Source organism: Pavona decussata, unplaced genomic scaffold, assembly GCF_977016875.1.
Source record: "Pavona decussata unplaced genomic scaffold, jaPavDecu1.1 SCAFFOLD_468, whole genome shotgun sequence".
Lineage (NCBI taxonomy): Eukaryota > Metazoa > Cnidaria > Anthozoa > Scleractinia > Agariciidae > Pavona > Pavona decussata.
This window is the reverse complement of record NW_028145806.1, coordinates 867,501-885,161: the sequence shown is the minus strand read 5'-3', so window position 1 is coordinate 885,161 and position 17,661 is coordinate 867,501. Positions and strand designations below refer to the sequence as shown.

The window sequence follows — 17,661 nt, the reverse complement described above, 5'->3', positions numbered from 1 at the left end:
TCCAATTTACAGAGTAGCATGAACTGCTAATTCCTTCGAGCTACCTAATGTTGAGCTGCCACCTAATGTTGAGCTACCGAGTTTAAAGCTGTGCAAATATCCCTTTGAAGTAGTAGGCACCGCTCTTAAGAAATGATATTTCTCGGACCACTCTCAGGTGCACGGAACGTACATGTATGGGCCGGCAATATCAAATGGAGGTACCGTCCTTTACATGTAGTAAAAATGTTGCATCTGGGTAATTTTTGCTGAACAAAAGATTTGGCCTCTCATAGTGCCGCCCTGATAGCTTTGCTTTAAAGAAAGGTGCTAATTTATAGTATTGCTCAAAAGCAAGTTGCCATCTCGCGAGACGCGACTCTTGTTTCAACAGACATTAGTCGCGTCTCGCCGTCGCGAGAGTCACTGAATTCCTGTGCTGAATTCCGTCGCGGAATTTTGGAATTAATTACGGGCAAATTATCTTGCGAGAAACCAAGACACTGGTTGGTCACCTTGGGTGCATAAATGCTTTTCTAAGGGTAATAAAGATGTATTGAAATGATCGTTTCATTCATTTTCAATTTTTATTACTCTGAAGTACGACTGACACGTTTCTTGGATGCACTTGATACAGTGTATGTTTATGGAATATGTTTATTGGAGAAGGTGTACTACAGTCCGTGGTTAAGTAATTGTAAACTACGTCCGACATTAAACTTTCATTTGAGTGGATCACACCCTCGACCCTGCAATTGTGCTGGTCATCTTGGTATAGTGTAAAGCATTCCCTATCTTGTCTATCTGCAGTTGCTTCACTGCAGGAAACCATAGTGAAGGGGTAGCTTATGAGCTACTTTGGCTGCAATAAGGCTTCCTGTGCTATTGGACTTTCCACTTAGAAAAACCTTTCTGTGTTTTCATTAATTGTACCGAATAATAAACACGTGTATTCATTTTCACCTTTGTGTCTTACTCCATAGGGTCTGACTTTAACAGCAGCTCACCATGTAGTGTTTGCAGAGTTACATCACACACCAGGTGTTATCATACAGGCTGAAGACAGAGCTCACAGGATTGGGCAGACTTTACCTGTTAATGTCCACTATTTGATAGCGAGAGGCACTGTGGATGAGATTCTGTGGAGCATGATCAGACGCAAGGTAGACTAATGACATTGTAAAATGAACGTTTAATGTCCAGTGCGGAGATAAAGGTGAATGCGGCTGGTGGCATGTTTCTTGTAAAGCAGTTTTGTGTTGTATCGTTAAAAGAAAAAAAAAATGTTTCTAGTGAAGAGGCAGTGTCACCTACATGTATTTGTGATGTTACAGTTCTTTGAATGACCAGTTCTTTGCCACCAAATACAATTTACAGAATTGTAAATAAATAAGGAAAATTGCGAGGAAACCCAAAGAAATGGCGCATGGGCTTCCTAAACGATGTTAAATTACAGTGTAACGCGATTAACAGCGCGGCAGTGGCGAGATAGGTAAAATAACAGTTAATAATAACTTCTAATAACAAAAGGTAGAGGAAAACGAAACATAAAAGAATAGGTTTATTATAAAGGGGGGGGGGGGTGGGGAAAAGCAGAAATTAACTGAGAAGGTATTTCATCAACTTGTTTTTAAAAGCTTCAAGTAACACTAGTTTCTGTGTAGTAGTAGGGTGACGAAACTGATTCAAAACAATACGGAAATGGATTGCAACTTGAAAAACTTGACCATTTTTTACTAATTCTTCTAGTGTCTTTTGGAGAAATCGCTAAAAACCTGATTATATAATTTATATTATTCAGTAAGTGACACAGGCATAAATCATTCTCATTTGTTCACCAGGCTTGAAATATTCCATCGCGTTTACTCCATTGCAAACTGATTATAGTGTCTTCTTCCCAGGAGGAATCACTTAAGAACGGTGCTTACTATTGTTACTGCGCATACGTTCTGCGCATCTTGAGATACTCGGGTTTCCTATAGGTGTTGCCTGCTAATAAAGGAATATTTTGCGCGTTTTAAAACTATGCGGAGAAAGCAGAACTTAGCAAACGCTTTTGGTATCTCGAAAGAAAATTGGGGGTAACCATGCATTTTTCAGAGATAATTAAGCTTCAATTTAGGAAAAAATCCTTTATATTGCTTCATATTTTGGCGCTTTTTAGAGATATTATTGCTTAATGTTCTCTGAAAAATGCGTGGCTACCCCCAATTTTCGTTTTGGATTCCAATAGGCCTTCCTAAGATCTGCTTTTCCCGCATAGTCATAAACCGCACAAAAACACTTCGATATTAGTAGGCACCGTCCTTAATTTTTCCTTCTCGGTGCTCTGAGAGTAATTTGATGTTAGCGAAAAGGTACCTCGTCAAATATTTTAGCAGTTCCGACCAAAGCATGGAGAAATTTTTATGACAATGCCCCTTTATAACACGTGCATAACACATCGTGCAGGTCTATGTTACCAGCAGCACTCTTGATGGTGTGTGTAAGGAGCTTAAAGCTGAGGATGGTGATGAGGATCAAGGTCGTCAGTTATCAGCTTGTGCAGCATGGATACAGGATCAGGAGGAGGATGCTGATGAACTTGAGGACTTTGTAATGGCGCAGGTAAGACACTGAGACAGTGCTGAAAAAATGACCATCGGAAAATGGTATTCGATATAGCTTTCATTAAATGCTTTTATTTTAGACATTTTCCCGAGCTTAACTGAGTACACTGTATGGACCGGCTGGTACAGCGTAACAACTTAATATAGTTTTTTTTTTTTTTTTTCTTTTCGGAAAAAAAAAAAAAAATGTTTCTTTTCGAAAAAAAAATAAAAATAAAAACAACAACAAAAAAAAAAAAACCAAAAAAACAAAACAAAACAAAAAAATTACTCAATAGTTTTTATTGGAAAGATCATTCTGTTGAAATGTTGCTATATCCACAGAATCAAAAGGTAGAAGCATGCTGTTCATCATAATCGTGTCGTTGCACCACGACGGCGAAGTAATCCTCTATTTCTTTCATTTGAATGTTCACTCTATTCACTCTAAAAGAGTACTCAAAGGAAATGGCTCTATTACCTTTTATTACGTGACTGTTACACAGGACGATTCGCAACGACGACTTTTAGCGTAACAATGTTGCTCTAAAACTTGATACCGTGTAACATAAGAGCGCGGACGATTTTCCGCGCAATTTTTGCGTTGCAAGTTTTTGAACAAGATTTAAAAACTTGCACCAGTCTAATACTTCGTACGCGATTTGTTGCACTAAAAATTGTCCCTTGAAACATACATTAAAAAATCGTCATTGCGAATCGTCCCGTGTAACATCACCTCAATGCCTAAGTTCATTTGAATGTTTACTCTAAAGGATTACTGCAAGGAAATGGCTCTATGCCGTTTTGGCGTTTAAAATGGTGACAGTTTTAACATGACGCTGTTTGTAATTTCGTATGTTAACTATCATCAAGAATGTGCCTCTTCCAAGTACATATAAGTAGCTCTCCAAAATTTTCCGTTTTTTATCAAATAAGCATAAAATGCTCGGGATTATGCGAATTTTTTTTTAATTAAAAATTCTTTTTGCAGCTTTCTTTAAAAACTAACAAACAGGATCGAAGCCAAACGGACCTTCGTTCGTTTTTCACCCCAACACAAAGTGCAAGATCATCGCAGTCAAACTGGTCTTCGGAGAAACCGGAGAGCAACAGCAACAGTCAGCAGGCGACTGCTGAAATGCCTGTTAAAGAGATAATATCTTTACTGGAAAGTGATGATGAAGATTTGTCTGTCTGGAATGGTGCAGATGATGATGATGATGACGCCCTGATGTCAGGTAAAGAATGTCTCGGGAACTCGTGTCAGGAATCATTTCATTCTCGGAGACCCAGGGGCAGCTAGTCGAGAGGAATGGATTTTCATGGGCGAAAGTTTACAACTGACAAGAACGGTAGAGCTGTCCCGTTCTTGTTGTAAACTTTCGCCCATGAAAATCCTTTCGTCTCGACTAGCTGCCCCTGGGTTTCTGAGGATGAAATTATTGTTGTTGTAGCGAGCGAGATCAGAAGCGACTGGGAGCAAGCGAGACAGCGCTCATGTCGGCAAATGTAAGGAATAAAGGGACTTTTGCCTCGTTTTCTTACAAAACGCAATGAAGTGTGGTTATGCAGCGCGTTTTACCGTTATACACAGTTAATCCACAGAATTCCTACTGTATTTTTCACCATTTTAGCCAGATTTGGCCCTGAATTTTAATCGTAGCTTTTTCAAATTATTTTACGGTATCCTCTTTCGTATCGATTATTTGTTTGCCATTTGTTGTTGAAATTGCTCAATTTTATTAACAATTCACGTATAGTTCTTTCCAAAACAGTTTCAAGCTTCGTTCGTCGCATTACTACTGCGTAATTTTCTCCACTTGTTACTATTGTTTATATTGTTGTCGGCAGACTTCAACGTTAAAAGGCTTTCTTTTGTGTGTATGCCGTTGTGAATGGTATTATCAGTTCATTCCGAAACTGTTTTTATACCGTTTACACTGCATAGCAACACCCCCGTGCCATTAACAAACACCTTACAAAGTTGTGTAAGCAAAGAACTTTTAACCAGCGTTTCATGGTACACAGTCAAATTATTCAAGCAGCGTTTAGACTTTAAACAAGGTCATGAAATCTGAGAAAGAAACTAACAACGTCGGTGGGAGAGTGAATTGAACGAAATGAGTCGATAAGATTATTGGCCAAACTTGTTGATAAGGTAGTTTGACGGCCACCTTAAAGAGATTCGAGCTGTTTCGAAGGGCTAACGCTCGAAATGTCGACTCTCGAATCTCTTTTGCCCACGGTGGCAAAATTACCTTATCAACTCCGTTCACAAAACCAAATACTATCCATCTTTTTAAGCCTCTAGCTGCCTTTAGAAAGTAAGTGCAGCTCTTTTTCCTTGAAGAGGATTGCTTCTCCTCAGCCGAAGTATATGGGATAGTTTAATACAAAGGAAAATATTGGGAAAGAAAGATTTTGAGTCCAAACAATGGGCGATACTGGTGTTGATAAGCGCTGCTTTCAGGCAGTAGAGAACGCCCTGAACGCTAATTGGCAACTGACATGTATTCATAACCGACTATAGAAAACAAGATGGCGGGTCTTACAACATTAACCTACGCGCATGCGTTGTGCCTCATGGTTTACTGGTATTTCGCGGGCTCATGATAATACCAATCATGTCAACAGCTGGCTTGGATAACCAAATAAAATTATCATCAAAAGGGAGTGTGCGAGGGTTATGTCCGTCATTTTTGCGATAAGAAGGGCGTTGCAATAATACATTCCGATTCGTATGTATAATTCATTCAGAATGGTAAAAACCTTTCTCAAACTCATTAATAATTCATTAAGAGAAAACAAAGAAAATCACTACGTAACCGTGGTTTGGATATGTGATCCTAATTACCATAAAATTTTGCCAACTTTAGCCTTGAATTTCTCCAAGAATTATTGATCATTTGAGAAGCCATATCAAACACTCGAAAGTGTGTTTCATCAGATATCCAAACACCTCGAAGTCGTTTAAAAAAAAACTCGGCTGCTTCGTTTTTTCAACTTACTTCTCAGTGTTTGGATATCTGATGAAACACTCTTCCTCGTGTTTGATATATTACTTGAAGAAGAGAAAGCCCGCGTTGTGCCTTTCTTGTGGTTTGCGATTTTAGGTCCCTGTGCATATTCCATCACTGTAACCAATCTACCAGCATACAGCTATTTCAATTGACGTTGTCGGATCAAAGTATAAAGCTGTAAGACAAGACCTCAACATTCTGTGGATTTTTTTTATGAATAAGTACATCAAAATCAGCTATGCCTCGTCCGTCCAGTGAAGATATAAGATGGCGAGCCATATGTATGAAAGAAATGTTAGGATACCAAGTGAATGACGTGACAGCCTCTTTGAAGATGTTTTTAGCTTTGATCCGACAACGTTAATTGAAATAGCTGTATGTATCACGCTATATGTTTATTTACCACTAGTATCACTGGAAGTTCCTGAGGAGAGGACGATTCAGGAATATGAACAATCCACCACAGAGAGTAAGCTGCAACACAACAGCAGCCTTGATGCTGATAGCAAACATGTTACACATTCAGAAGAAGACTCAACTAATGACGAGAACTGTCCACTTAAGCCCAAAATGTTAAAGTTCAAGAAAGAGAAAGACGGGAAACTTACCTTTGCAAGAAGTAAAAGCTACACAAAACTGCAAAAGAAAAAAGCCCAGCGTAAAGCGAGCCCTTTGAAGATTGTTGGAAATGATCCTGATTCAGAGTCGCAGACATTGCGAAGTTATTTGGATGATGATTGCGAGCCAGGGCTCGAAAAAGCTGAGGATAAAGGTGGGTGCTGCGACAAGACTGGCTGCGGTAGTGACGATGACAGGCAAAAAGACCGCGGTTTTCTTGTATCTCTACAAGAAGCTGACATTGAGTGTGTTGCTGTTGTTTGCAAACAGACTCCGAGCTTAACGGCACAGAGCAGTAACCTTAGTTTAGGAGACGAAAGTGCTTCAGGAAGTAGTCAGGAAGAAGAAGAAAATGGTGAATTTGACCATCAGAAGCGCGAAGCAAAACAGGATGACAACGAAGAAGGAAAGATCAGCTCAGCTAAAACCGATGCACATATCTCAGAAAGCGCCATTTCTAATGCTTCAAGCCTGGCTGTTCTAAGCTGTATGCCACAAAGTGAAGAAGAACAAGTAAGCATTACTTCTGAATCGACCTGCACATGGCAGAGTGAATGTTCAACTGAGACGACCAATCGGCTGGACGCACATTCAGTTTATGCTGCATCCGAGCAAGTGGATATAAAAGGTAGTCATTCAGTTGGTAACGAAGTGAATCAGAATGAAAATTTGCTTGGTTTGGGCACAGCCAGTACCTTGACCCCAAGCAAGGCAAATATTTCTTCTCACAAGAATGATTTTCCTTGTGTACACCATGACAAGTCCCCAGATGAAAACGTGGATCACAGGTGCGAACTTCCACCACAAAAAGAAGATGAAGATGTTCAATCATTGAAAGAGATGACTGTAGTCAAACCTATTGAATGTTCTTCAAATTCATTTAACTGCTCGCAACGCTTGAATGAAGACACATCCAGCAGATCAGATGTAGAGGAGAAAACCAACGGAAGATCTGGACTTGTAGACCAAGATTCGTCGGATGATTTTGAAGTTTCAGGTGTCAAACAAAGTCGGTCTGCTGGCCCTACATTGCCAAAACAACCAACTAAGGGAAAAAAGCGAAAGGCGAAAAAGAAACTGGACAACAGAACAGCTATTCATAAGGGAAGGAATAATAGACACAACAACAAAGAGCCACCTAGCTGGTCTTGTAGCGCTTGTACGTTTATCAATGATGGCCAGCTGTTGGAATGTTCGATTTGTTTCACACCTCGTACAACCCCAGATGAGGATAGCACTCAACTTACTGGGGGCATTCATTGCGATGACTCGATTACCAAATCACCCGATGTTGAAATGGTTGAAACTGCAGGGATTTCAGTTGCACAAATGGACGCTAAAAGCATCGGCGTCGTTATAAGTGCAAGTGGTGAGATACAGGATAGAACATCTTCAGGAGAAATATCTTCACAACGAACGGAAAGCGATGATAATAGGAGAACTACAGAATTGCCTGAAACCATTGCGTGTCATGGTAAGGACAGATATAACTCCGCTTTTCGAGGTGAAGTTGGAGCTGTAGATGACTCTGGCTTGCCTTCGTGGTCATGTTCCGTTTGCACGTTCTTCAACATGTCTGAGCTGATTGAGTGTTCAATGTGTTTGACTCCGAGAAGGAGGAGTCAGCGTCTAAGCACGAGTAAGTATGCACGTGACAGTAATGAAAACAAGAACCGGAATAGAAAGCGGCGATGGAAGAGGGACACAGTGAAGAAGGATGAGATCCAACGAGTTGACATTTGCAGTGATTCCACTTTGGAACGTGTTAACGAGACCAGTGGTGGTGACAATGTAACTGATGCCCAGTTAAAAAGCTTAAAAACCGGAGAATTGAAGTCATTTCAATGCGATTCTGATGCTCCATTAGGAAGTGGTGACAAAGGCTTAACACCCGAGCAAATGGATTCACCCTATGATCTTCCTAACAGTTACCTCAACATCACCAGCCAAAACAACGTGACAGTCTTAAATGAAAAATCCAGCACAATCAAGTCTCGTCCAAGAAAAAGACTGAAGTTGGACGAATGCAAGGACATCAATACACCGACAGATGAGGTTGACATTGCTGACTTTTCGGACGATTCCGGCAGCACGCATGACACAGGTCCAGTTTTGGCGCCTACAGTTCAGAAAGGTTCAATGGCAGATAGAGCAACTGATGGCAAGGGGATAGCTAATACAGAAGACTGCATTGTTGTTTTAAAAGATGAGGACACATGCAAATTGGGAAAATTTTGTTCTCAAACTCAACACAAACTTGAGAACCCTGACAAAAGTAATTGCAATGAACAATGTGACTTGCTTGAGCTTACAGATCATTCAGTTGGTATGAATGACAACATTGAAACCCCTTTCGAAAAATCGGTTTTAGAAACTGCGAGTCAGCGCAAAGAGGAAGAAAATATTGAAGAACTAAAAGCTGCTGCGGCAGAAGTGTTTATGTCTGAGTGGGAAGACGATGATGACTGCTGGTGGGAAGACCACAGTAGCTCTGGACAGAGCTCGTATCCTTCCAGCGGTGACACAACATCAAGCAGTCAATCGGTTACTCAGTTAAACACAGGCTTTTCAAAGTGTTCTGATCTTTACTCAATTACTGACCTCAGGAACAAGCTGCATTCAACTCCTGAACAATCCAACGTAGATTCTTCTTTCCCAGAAAATACTCCACGACTTGAAATTGCTCCTGATCACAAAATGCCGCCACCGCCTGTACATCAAGAGAATTGTGCTTCAGCTGTTGAGGAAGAGGAGACGGATGAACCAGAGGAGATTCCTGAACCAATGAAACTGAAGTTTTGTTTAAGTCTGTACACGGAGAGGGTGTACTTGTACAATGAGGTAAACAAAATATGGAATGATTTTTTAGCTGCTAATTCATATTCTTTTTTTTTGTTTTTGTTTGTTTGTTGTGTATTTCCAATAGGCCTTATCACGGTTTTCGACGCCATTTTGACGAGTAGGCAAACAGGCTCGAAATAACAGTGTTTGTATGGAAATCCGATGTCAAATAATTTTCATAAAACATCGCTTCTTCTGAAAAATTCATGAATTGGAAACTTTTGGCGCTAGGTAAAGGATTTTAAGAAAAAATTTGGAGGGATGTAGCCGTGCCAAAAAGCGTCCAGTCGTGTTCTGAACTTTCCATACATTTCCCTGTATTTTTTTTTTCCCGCGAGCTATTTTTAGAGCAGTTCACGGCTGGTTCGCTAACAGACAAATGTATGGAAAGTTCAAAACACGACTGGACGCTTTCTGGCACAGCTACATCCCTCCAAATTTTTTCTTAAAATCCTTTTCCTATTGCCAAAAGTTTCCAATTCATGAATTTTTCAGAACCGATGTTTTATGAAAATTATTTGACATCGGATTTCCATACAAACACTGTTATTTCGAGCCTGTTTGCCTACTCGTCAAAATGGCGTCGAAAACCGTGATAAGGCCTATTATCACGCTGGGACCGTTTTTGAGTGTAAGGTTTAGTTATGGGCATAATGTCGCAGTTGGACGCAGGACACCCAAACAATCGGAGCCAGCTTGACACCATTTTCTGTAGCATGAAGCAAGTGAGGGCATTAGCAATCCCCCTGGATGAGATTCTACATGTAGTCCATTGCAGGGTTATCCCCACCCTCCCCGAATGCTTTGTGGTAGAACCCAAAACGCCTGAATAGATAGAGAAGCAAAGTTGTGCTTCGAAGTGAAATAACTACTTGCTTTCAGGTGATATGGACATTGCTGAATAACTATTGGTGTATATTGTCCTAGTTAAGACTGCTTTTACTGAATTAAAGTCAGTAGATATTTTTGTCGCCGCAGTGAAGGGGAGAGATTGAAAATTAGCAACTTTTCAGTTTGGAAGTAATGTAATCCAGAAAAGCAGGCGACTGGTACATTTACCCAAAATTCTTAGCGTACGAAATCCTAAAAACGCACAGAAAAGCTCTGAAAACTTTTAACGTAGCAAACACAATGCTGTTAGCACACGGACGAATATCGCAAAAAAAATTATGGTTTTCTATGAGCCTATTGGCTGTGTTAGGTTCACAAGGTATTTGTAGTAAATTGTACAGCCGCCATCTTTTTTTCAGTTCCGTACGATGGATTGTATTTAGCTCGGTGAAAACACAACGAAGAATCCGCATACCGCTCCCTGGTGGGGCGCTCCGAGCGGTGAGGGTGTGTGTGGAAGGACACTTTGTAATGGTATTCACGTGACAATGCAGTTAATTTACGTGCGTTGTTTCTAGGACGACAAACCACTGGGGATCAATTTCTGTATGTCGGATGTTGTAAACGGGAGCACTGAGGATCTTCCCACCATTTTTCATCAAGATTATAATCTGCGACAGGTGAAGAGATTTATCGGGGCCTGGAAAAGGTGAGACACCTGATAATGGCTGCAATGTAAATTATTTTATGGCGAGAAAGTTTATTGAATGTTGAGGTGGAAGTTGTTTACATCGTTTTTTTATATGCCCCTCGTAAATAGTCGCATTAACATGCTTTCACTGTAGTTTGAAATCCGTATTGTTTTTCACCAAGTTGCATTTTTTCCTGTTACTTAAACTACTTTCAATTTGAGAATGACGCAATGTCCAGTGAATGACACACACATACTCGGAAAAAAGAAATCCGAGTGCTCCCATGAAAAGTCGAAACTAAGACCTTCCGATTACTAGTTCGGATGCCCTACCACTGAGCTACAGGAGACTCGTGGGAGCTACGGCCATTAAACTAGGCACTTTCAATTTCTGCTCTCACTTTTGTGAAATGTGGTTCACCCAGTCTTTTCTTGTGTTTGTTAATCCTTTGTATCTTGCCTTACACGTGAAGAAAATTGAAGATAGATCATGACCTGATTTTCGGTGCTAATGCAGCCTGCTATCTACAGGATGGGTGAAGGCAGGAAGCGAGTTCTGCGCAAGTCAGCGCTTGTGTTTGATGATCCTTTGGAGGCATACGAACACGCGAGGAAGGTGAGTGGGCAGTATTGTAACAGGTTTGAAAACTGGATAAACCAGTTTTAAACGGTCTTACGTGGCCACTGCAGTTTAGTTGCATGGAGTGAGTTATGTTATCGTCTTTTTTGCTGTTGTTCAAGAGACAGCTTTGCATGGTACCACCATGAAAGAAATAGCAAAACGTAAACGAAATATATAAACGGTTTTTGACCTCGGCTTATTTTCCTGAGTCAGTTTAACAGCTCCAATGTAACCCGAACATGCATTTTGTTTTTAGGGTGTGACTAGAGACTCAAGCTATGTTCGACATCCATCCAAGGTATGAATCAAGTCATAAATGAAACAAGAGACAAAGTGTGCCGTCCGATATCCAATCATCAAGAAGTGGATTGAAAAAAACGGGGCGCAGCCGAGTGTTTTTTGTTTGTTTATTTTTTGTTTTTTAACCAACATCGAGGTGTTTGGAAATAGGATGAAACATTCCTCATCGTGTTTGATATCGCTTCTAAAACCGTTAACAACTCTTGGAGACATTCAAAGCAAATGTTCACCAAATTTTATGATAATTAAGATTACATTTCCAGACTTCCCTGACGGTAGCGATTTCCTTTGTCTTGTCTTATTGAATTATTAATGAGCTTGCGAGTGAGTTGCCATGTAGTGCTGTGTGTACGTCTCACTAGTTTGGTCATATTTTGCCGGAAGGAATCAACACAGTGTTCCAGATAAGGGTGGGGTATCAGGTCAAAAATTAGGGAAAGATGGCTTGCTGACCCTACAGATTGGATAGCAAACTTAACAAGATTAGGAGAGAACCACACCTATTGGCCCCTCAAAATTCTTCATTGACTTCTTGACTTTAAAAGTTGTCTGGAACACTGCCGAATCAGACTACAGGGAATCCAAGGAAAAGAGTAAAGTTACTCTCAAGGCTCATGTTTGGCGATGATTTTAGGAAACTCGAATTCAAAAGGTCATCGATACCGCTGGAGAAATCGGAGGAAAGGTTCATGTGGTAAAGAAAGCGAGAATTACAACGAAGAAAAGGAAGAACAGAACGGGGGATGACCAGAAGGCTATCGGTGGTAAGTACATGACATTAACTATACGATAAGACAATGGCTGTGGATTAAAATCGGTTTTCAGATGAATGTCCGCCCCAAAAGAAAGTGATCGCTCTAACCAATCACAAAAGACGTAAACAACTGGTTAAACCAATCAATTGCAAGCAAACGTCGTTAAGCATTGTAAACGCATGCGTGCGAGTCACCATTGGGTTTGACTGAACTGTATTGCTTCTACAGACATTGGTTAAGTTTTGATTTTTTTCCTTCTGATTGTCTTTTTGATTTGTTCGTCATTTTTGAGCACTGCAAATCAAAACTAAATCAAGTGCGAAATGACTTTCGACACGAGATTTAAAAAATCTCTAACAGTTCATGCACAATCACGATTTATTGTCCTCCAAAGAGGGTCCGTAATAGCGGAACTAGATGACCACGTAGAAATGGCGGTCCAGTCTCCACTGTTTGGGGGGAGGGGGTGGGGGAGGGGTGTAGGCTTTTTTTTTGTCTCCCAGGAAGAAAACTGACTATAATCAGTTCTCATTCTGCACTACACAGGTAGAACTCGAAAACAAATTCGCCAATTTTTCAAGTTGCAATGCATTTCCATCCTAGCCATCCGGCACTAGTTTATGGGCATTGTTAATAAAACTCATTTGAACCATTATTTTGACGATTCCAACGATTCAAATTTGGTTTGGGCCATTCAAAACAACACTAAAATCAGTAGTGTTGTACTTTTGGGGTGTCCTAACCGTTAGTACTTTTCTGCGTATTACCAATTCACCAATCACACCAGTCTGTTTCTAGACTTTTGCTTGCCTGTGTTACTTCAATTCACAATTCAGACGAAATGCAATGCTATAGACTGATTTCGATATATTGAAATTTTAACTTGGCTCCAAAGCTAGGGGGAATAATACAGAAGAAATAACTCATTCATAAATGATTGTGAACCACAATTTCTTTTGTATTAATCCCCTAAGTTTTGGAGCCAAGCTGAATTATAGCATGTCGAAATTGACTTATTCACCGCAAACTATGTTTTTTTCACTTGTTCAACACTCCACAGGTCGGTCAAATGCCACCTCTACCCCTTCAAGTAGCACAATGTCTACTACCCCTACCCTGCAAAGTGCTAGCACAACACAAGGTAAAACTTGTTACCAGGCGGTGAGAGCCGATGGGATCCCTGTGTGTCTGTTCTGCTCGGGCCCAGTTGAGTTTGCTGACAAGCTGAAGTGCTCTGACTGGGACAAGAGGTTCTGTTCACACGACTGTAAGAAAGAGTACCAGGTAACAATGTTCTTATTTGGCGCTCACTGTTACTGAGAAATGGAAGAGCTAATAAAATCCTTACTGGAGGTAAAATTGGTGCTTTCCTATCTCGGAATGAGAGCGCGTGTTAAAATCAAAGAAACTCCAGGTATATAATAATGGTGGATATTTGCCGATCATCGAAAGGGCGAGGTAAATATTGATATCACCATCCAGTGACGCTTAGCTGGATAATTGTTTTAGACAATTATTATAATTAAAAACTGGATCATTGTATAATGCAATTCCAGGGATTTGATTTGATTAGCGGCCATGGTATATGACCCATTATACCATGCCCAAGAAATAGCGACAATTAAATTGTCTTCTAGTTGTTCTTGCAAAGCGAAATCAGCGAGATCTAGTAATATTTCGTGGTTGTTTGTAATAAAACAATTATTCCACTCGAGCTTGTTGGATATGAGACGATTATAGCCAGCTCGGCGCTACGTGCCTCGTTGGCTATCTATCATCTCATATCCAACTCGCTCTTGTGGAATAACTGTTAAATATTTCAGTGAAATAAACAAATTGAGCAGGTATTAGTCCTTATGTTTACCCATGTTGTTGTCTCATCAGGTTCGTGTGAGTGGTACTGCTGCTCGTAGGGCGCTGTTTGAAGCCGAGCGAGGCGTGTGCCAGCTGTGCTCTCTGGATGTACACAGTTTATATCTGAGCATCAAGGCATTGAACGTCAGAGATCGACCAGCCTATCTAGCACAGACCCCTTACGCATCACTACCGCAGCAGACCTTGAAGAAGATGGTTATGGAGCCCAAAGAAGGAATGGTAAGGAAAATGTTGATTTTGTAGCTTGCTCTAAACGCTCAGATGTATCAAAGTGCTAGTTTTGTGCATCATCAGTCAAACCCACACGCACATTAAAGGCTGGTTTTCACTAGCGACGGAGTCGGCGTCAGAGTCGTAAGCGGAGTCGTAAGAGCGCTTATGACCTAGTGAAAATCAAAAATCGGAGTCGTAAGCGGAGTCATAAGCGCGACGGAATCGGAGTCAGAAGAATCAGAACGTTTCCATTTTCTTCCGACTCCGCTTACGACTCCGTCGCTTACGTAACGGAATCAGAACGCTGTTTTCACTAGATCATAAGCTCTACGCTTCTGATTACGACTCCGACTCCGACTCCGTCGCTAGTGAAAACCAGCCTTAAGACCCTTATTTCTTGCTTATGATTGAGAAGCTCACATTTCAATTGCCTGGAATTGTTTTGCTTCTCTATTTCGATGAGGCATTCAAAGAAGGCAGTCGGAGAAAGTTCGGAATAAGAGGCAGGCGCTCATCCGCTCTCTTGCATCGCTTGCATTATGTTTTCTTCGTGTCACCCTCCTTCAATTCCCGATCTAATTATCCTGGAGTAATTTGGAACTTGGTAAAAAGTTCTCTTACTTGGTAATCCAAATGTACCTGTGGAAGAGGTTTAAGTTTCTGATCGCACAATGCGCATGGTTTATCACATTGAAAAACAAAAACAACATTACCCAAACCTCTTGCCGTCATTTTGAATCGGTTTAAATCTCTGCAATTGGTCGACATCAACCCGAGCAGGATTCAGGATTAAGAATTCCTTGGGCGCTCTCCATTTAATCAATTTTTCGGCTTAACCAGTTGAAATGCAAATTGTACACGTGCATCAAATGGAATTTTCCGTAACAAACGGACGACCTTTGGAGGTAGGTACTCCACTGTTTTCCTTTCAAACTGGTTGGAACGGAAATTACTGTTCCATTTGCACACAATTTCCATTTCCATTTTGTTGTTTTATTGCATCATCATTGTACCATCACGTAGGTTTTTTGGTACCAATGATTGCAAGTTTGACACGGAAAGTTTACGAAATTTCCAACCGAAAATGTTGGCTAGATGTAAACCGTGGTGGTGTCTTCCCATCTTCAGGGGTCGATGTGAAATGTAAAATTTATTTTAACCTGTTGTTAACAGAACCTTTACGATAATCAAGGATGAACGTAGTAGTTAATATCTTTTGTTGTTTTGTTTTATTTTTGTAGTATTATTACACTGTCTTGTAATTCTTTTTATTGTGGCAAAAAAATAAACTTGAAACTTGCTCAGACGGTCGTTTTTGATAAAGGGAAGTAAATCCTTTCCTGGGATAATTTAAAGAACAGGGATTAGCTTTAGCTTTCGAACAACGGGACCATTACTAAATACTTGTAGCTGAACTGGTTATGTCAATAACTCATTCAAGGTTGTAATATAATTTCAAATCTGTTTTTCAGTTCTGGGAGGCGGACCATATTATCCCCGTGTCTGAGGGGGGTGGGGAGTGTGGATTGGATAACTATCGAACCCTTTGTATCATGTGCCATCGGAAAGCAACTGAGGAATTAAACAGAAGGTTAAAACATCGAAGGGATCTTCAGTATGCTGCCGGGTATGCAGATATCTCTACTTTCTTCCGACCTCTCAGCTAATAAAGAAGAGAAGTGCAGTCTAGTGTATCCGGCGTTTACGGACCGAAGGATGCTCTGTAGAGAGACGTTGTTCTGTCGCACTTTGTAATAATCATCGCACTTTGTAATACCTGTCGCACTTTGTAATAAAACTGTCACACTTTGTAATACCTGTCGCACTTTGTAATAACACTTGTCGCACTTTGTAATAAAAAAGCTGTCACACTTTGTAATAAAAAAGCTGTCACACTTTGTAATAACAAGTTGTCGCACTTTGTAATAAATTAAGCTGTCACACTTTGTAATAACAAATTGTCGCACTTTGTAATAATCTTTTAATTTACTTTTGAATACGATGTTCTGTGGAAAATAAGTGAATTCACTGATCACACAGGGAGCAAATACGTTCTTCTTTGATATTTTACTTTGCATACTAAACTGAGGGGATGAAAAAGAAACGCTATCTCCTCCACGCTTCTCTCAATCGTTATTTGTCTTGACACGATGTATCTTGACAGAAACACTTTGTCACCACGAATAATGACTTTTAAAAATCGGTTTTGTTAAGCCGCTCCATTGCTAGGTACGTCCCTCGTATAGTGATTATTTTGAATAGTAAATGAATAGAATTTCTTCTTCTTGAAAAAGGCACAGTTGCAGATAAAAGTGAACTTTACAAGGAAATGACTATAAAGATTTCTATTATCAAAAAGTTTTTTTTTTTTCATGTTCATTGTTTTCATGTTTCATTCCTGTGACTCCCCTCCTCCCTCCCTCGCTCCCCAGTAGAGCAAGTAGCGACTCACTCGAAGTCTTTATCTCCCTTACTAACCCTTGGAATCAACCCTCTCGCGCATCTTTTATTTTAACCAGGAGTTATCTCTCCTTTGTTCACTTATTGCATTCCATCATTTCTAAGCAAGCTGTGTGATCTCCAATATAACAATAGCGAGAAGCGTGGAGGAGAACACGTTTCTTTTCCTTTTTTTCTTTTGTTTTTTTTTCTTTTTTTTTTTTTTTCCTCTTTTTTTTCGACTCAGTTTAGCTTGCAGAGCAAAATATCAAGGAAGAATGTATTTGTGCCCTGGGGGATTAGTCAAGTCATAATTTCTACCAAATATCTTATTCAAAGGAAATTTAAAAGGTTATTACAAAGTGCGACAGCTTAATTTATTACAAAGTGCGACAAACTGTTATTACAAAGTGTGACAGCTATTTTATTACAAAGTGCGACAAGTGTTATTACAAAGTGCGATAGGTATTACAAAGTGTGACAATTTTATTACAAAGCGCGACAGGTATTACAAAGTGCGATGATTATTACAAAGTGCGACAGAACAGACGTCCTGAAGAATAGACTTCTTTACCTTTGTCAAGTAGGTATAAAGGAGTTTGAAGTATGGTTATTTGGAAGAACTGAACGAACGTACAGTCAAAACTTACTAGAGGATTTCATGAGGTGACCATCAAATGTCAGATGCTTAGCAATCAATGAGGAGATTTTCTTTCCATCAGCAAGAGTTGAAGCGATGAAATCTCAACGGTCATCCAACGCGACTTAGTTCACCATCAACTGAAAACGTCAGGCTTAAATGGGATTATGACTGTAGACGATTGAACTCTTGAAGCTCTAATACTAACCAGCATGTAGTGACTACATGATCAAACAGGCATGTAATGAG

The 17,661-nt window shown here is 40.1% G+C and overlaps 1 protein-coding gene across 1 annotated transcript in view; it reads left to right on the top strand.

The window, feature by feature from the left end:
* Window positions 1–17,661, top strand: part of LOC146450344 (uncharacterized) — a 27,688-nt gene that overhangs the window by 9,009 nt on the left and 1,018 nt on the right. Inside the window, exons 11-22 of the mRNA XM_085100373.1 lie at window positions 963–1,142; window positions 2,431–2,586; window positions 3,559–3,805; window positions 5,997–9,046; window positions 10,456–10,586; window positions 11,100–11,184; window positions 11,447–11,488; window positions 12,125–12,254; window positions 13,306–13,529; window positions 14,130–14,339; window positions 15,806–16,174; window positions 16,221–17,661. The exon at window positions 16,221–17,661 is cut by the window's right edge and continues 1,018 nt beyond it. Of these exons, the coding sequence (XP_084956499.1) occupies window positions 963–1,142; window positions 2,431–2,586; window positions 3,559–3,805; window positions 5,997–9,046; window positions 10,456–10,586; window positions 11,100–11,184; window positions 11,447–11,488; window positions 12,125–12,254; window positions 13,306–13,529; window positions 14,130–14,339; window positions 15,806–16,000 (4,650 nt within the window). The 3' untranslated portion in view covers window positions 16,001–16,174; window positions 16,221–17,661. The remainder of the gene's footprint in view (window positions 1–962; window positions 1,143–2,430; window positions 2,587–3,558; window positions 3,806–5,996; window positions 9,047–10,455; window positions 10,587–11,099; window positions 11,185–11,446; window positions 11,489–12,124; window positions 12,255–13,305; window positions 13,530–14,129; window positions 14,340–15,805; window positions 16,175–16,220) is intronic.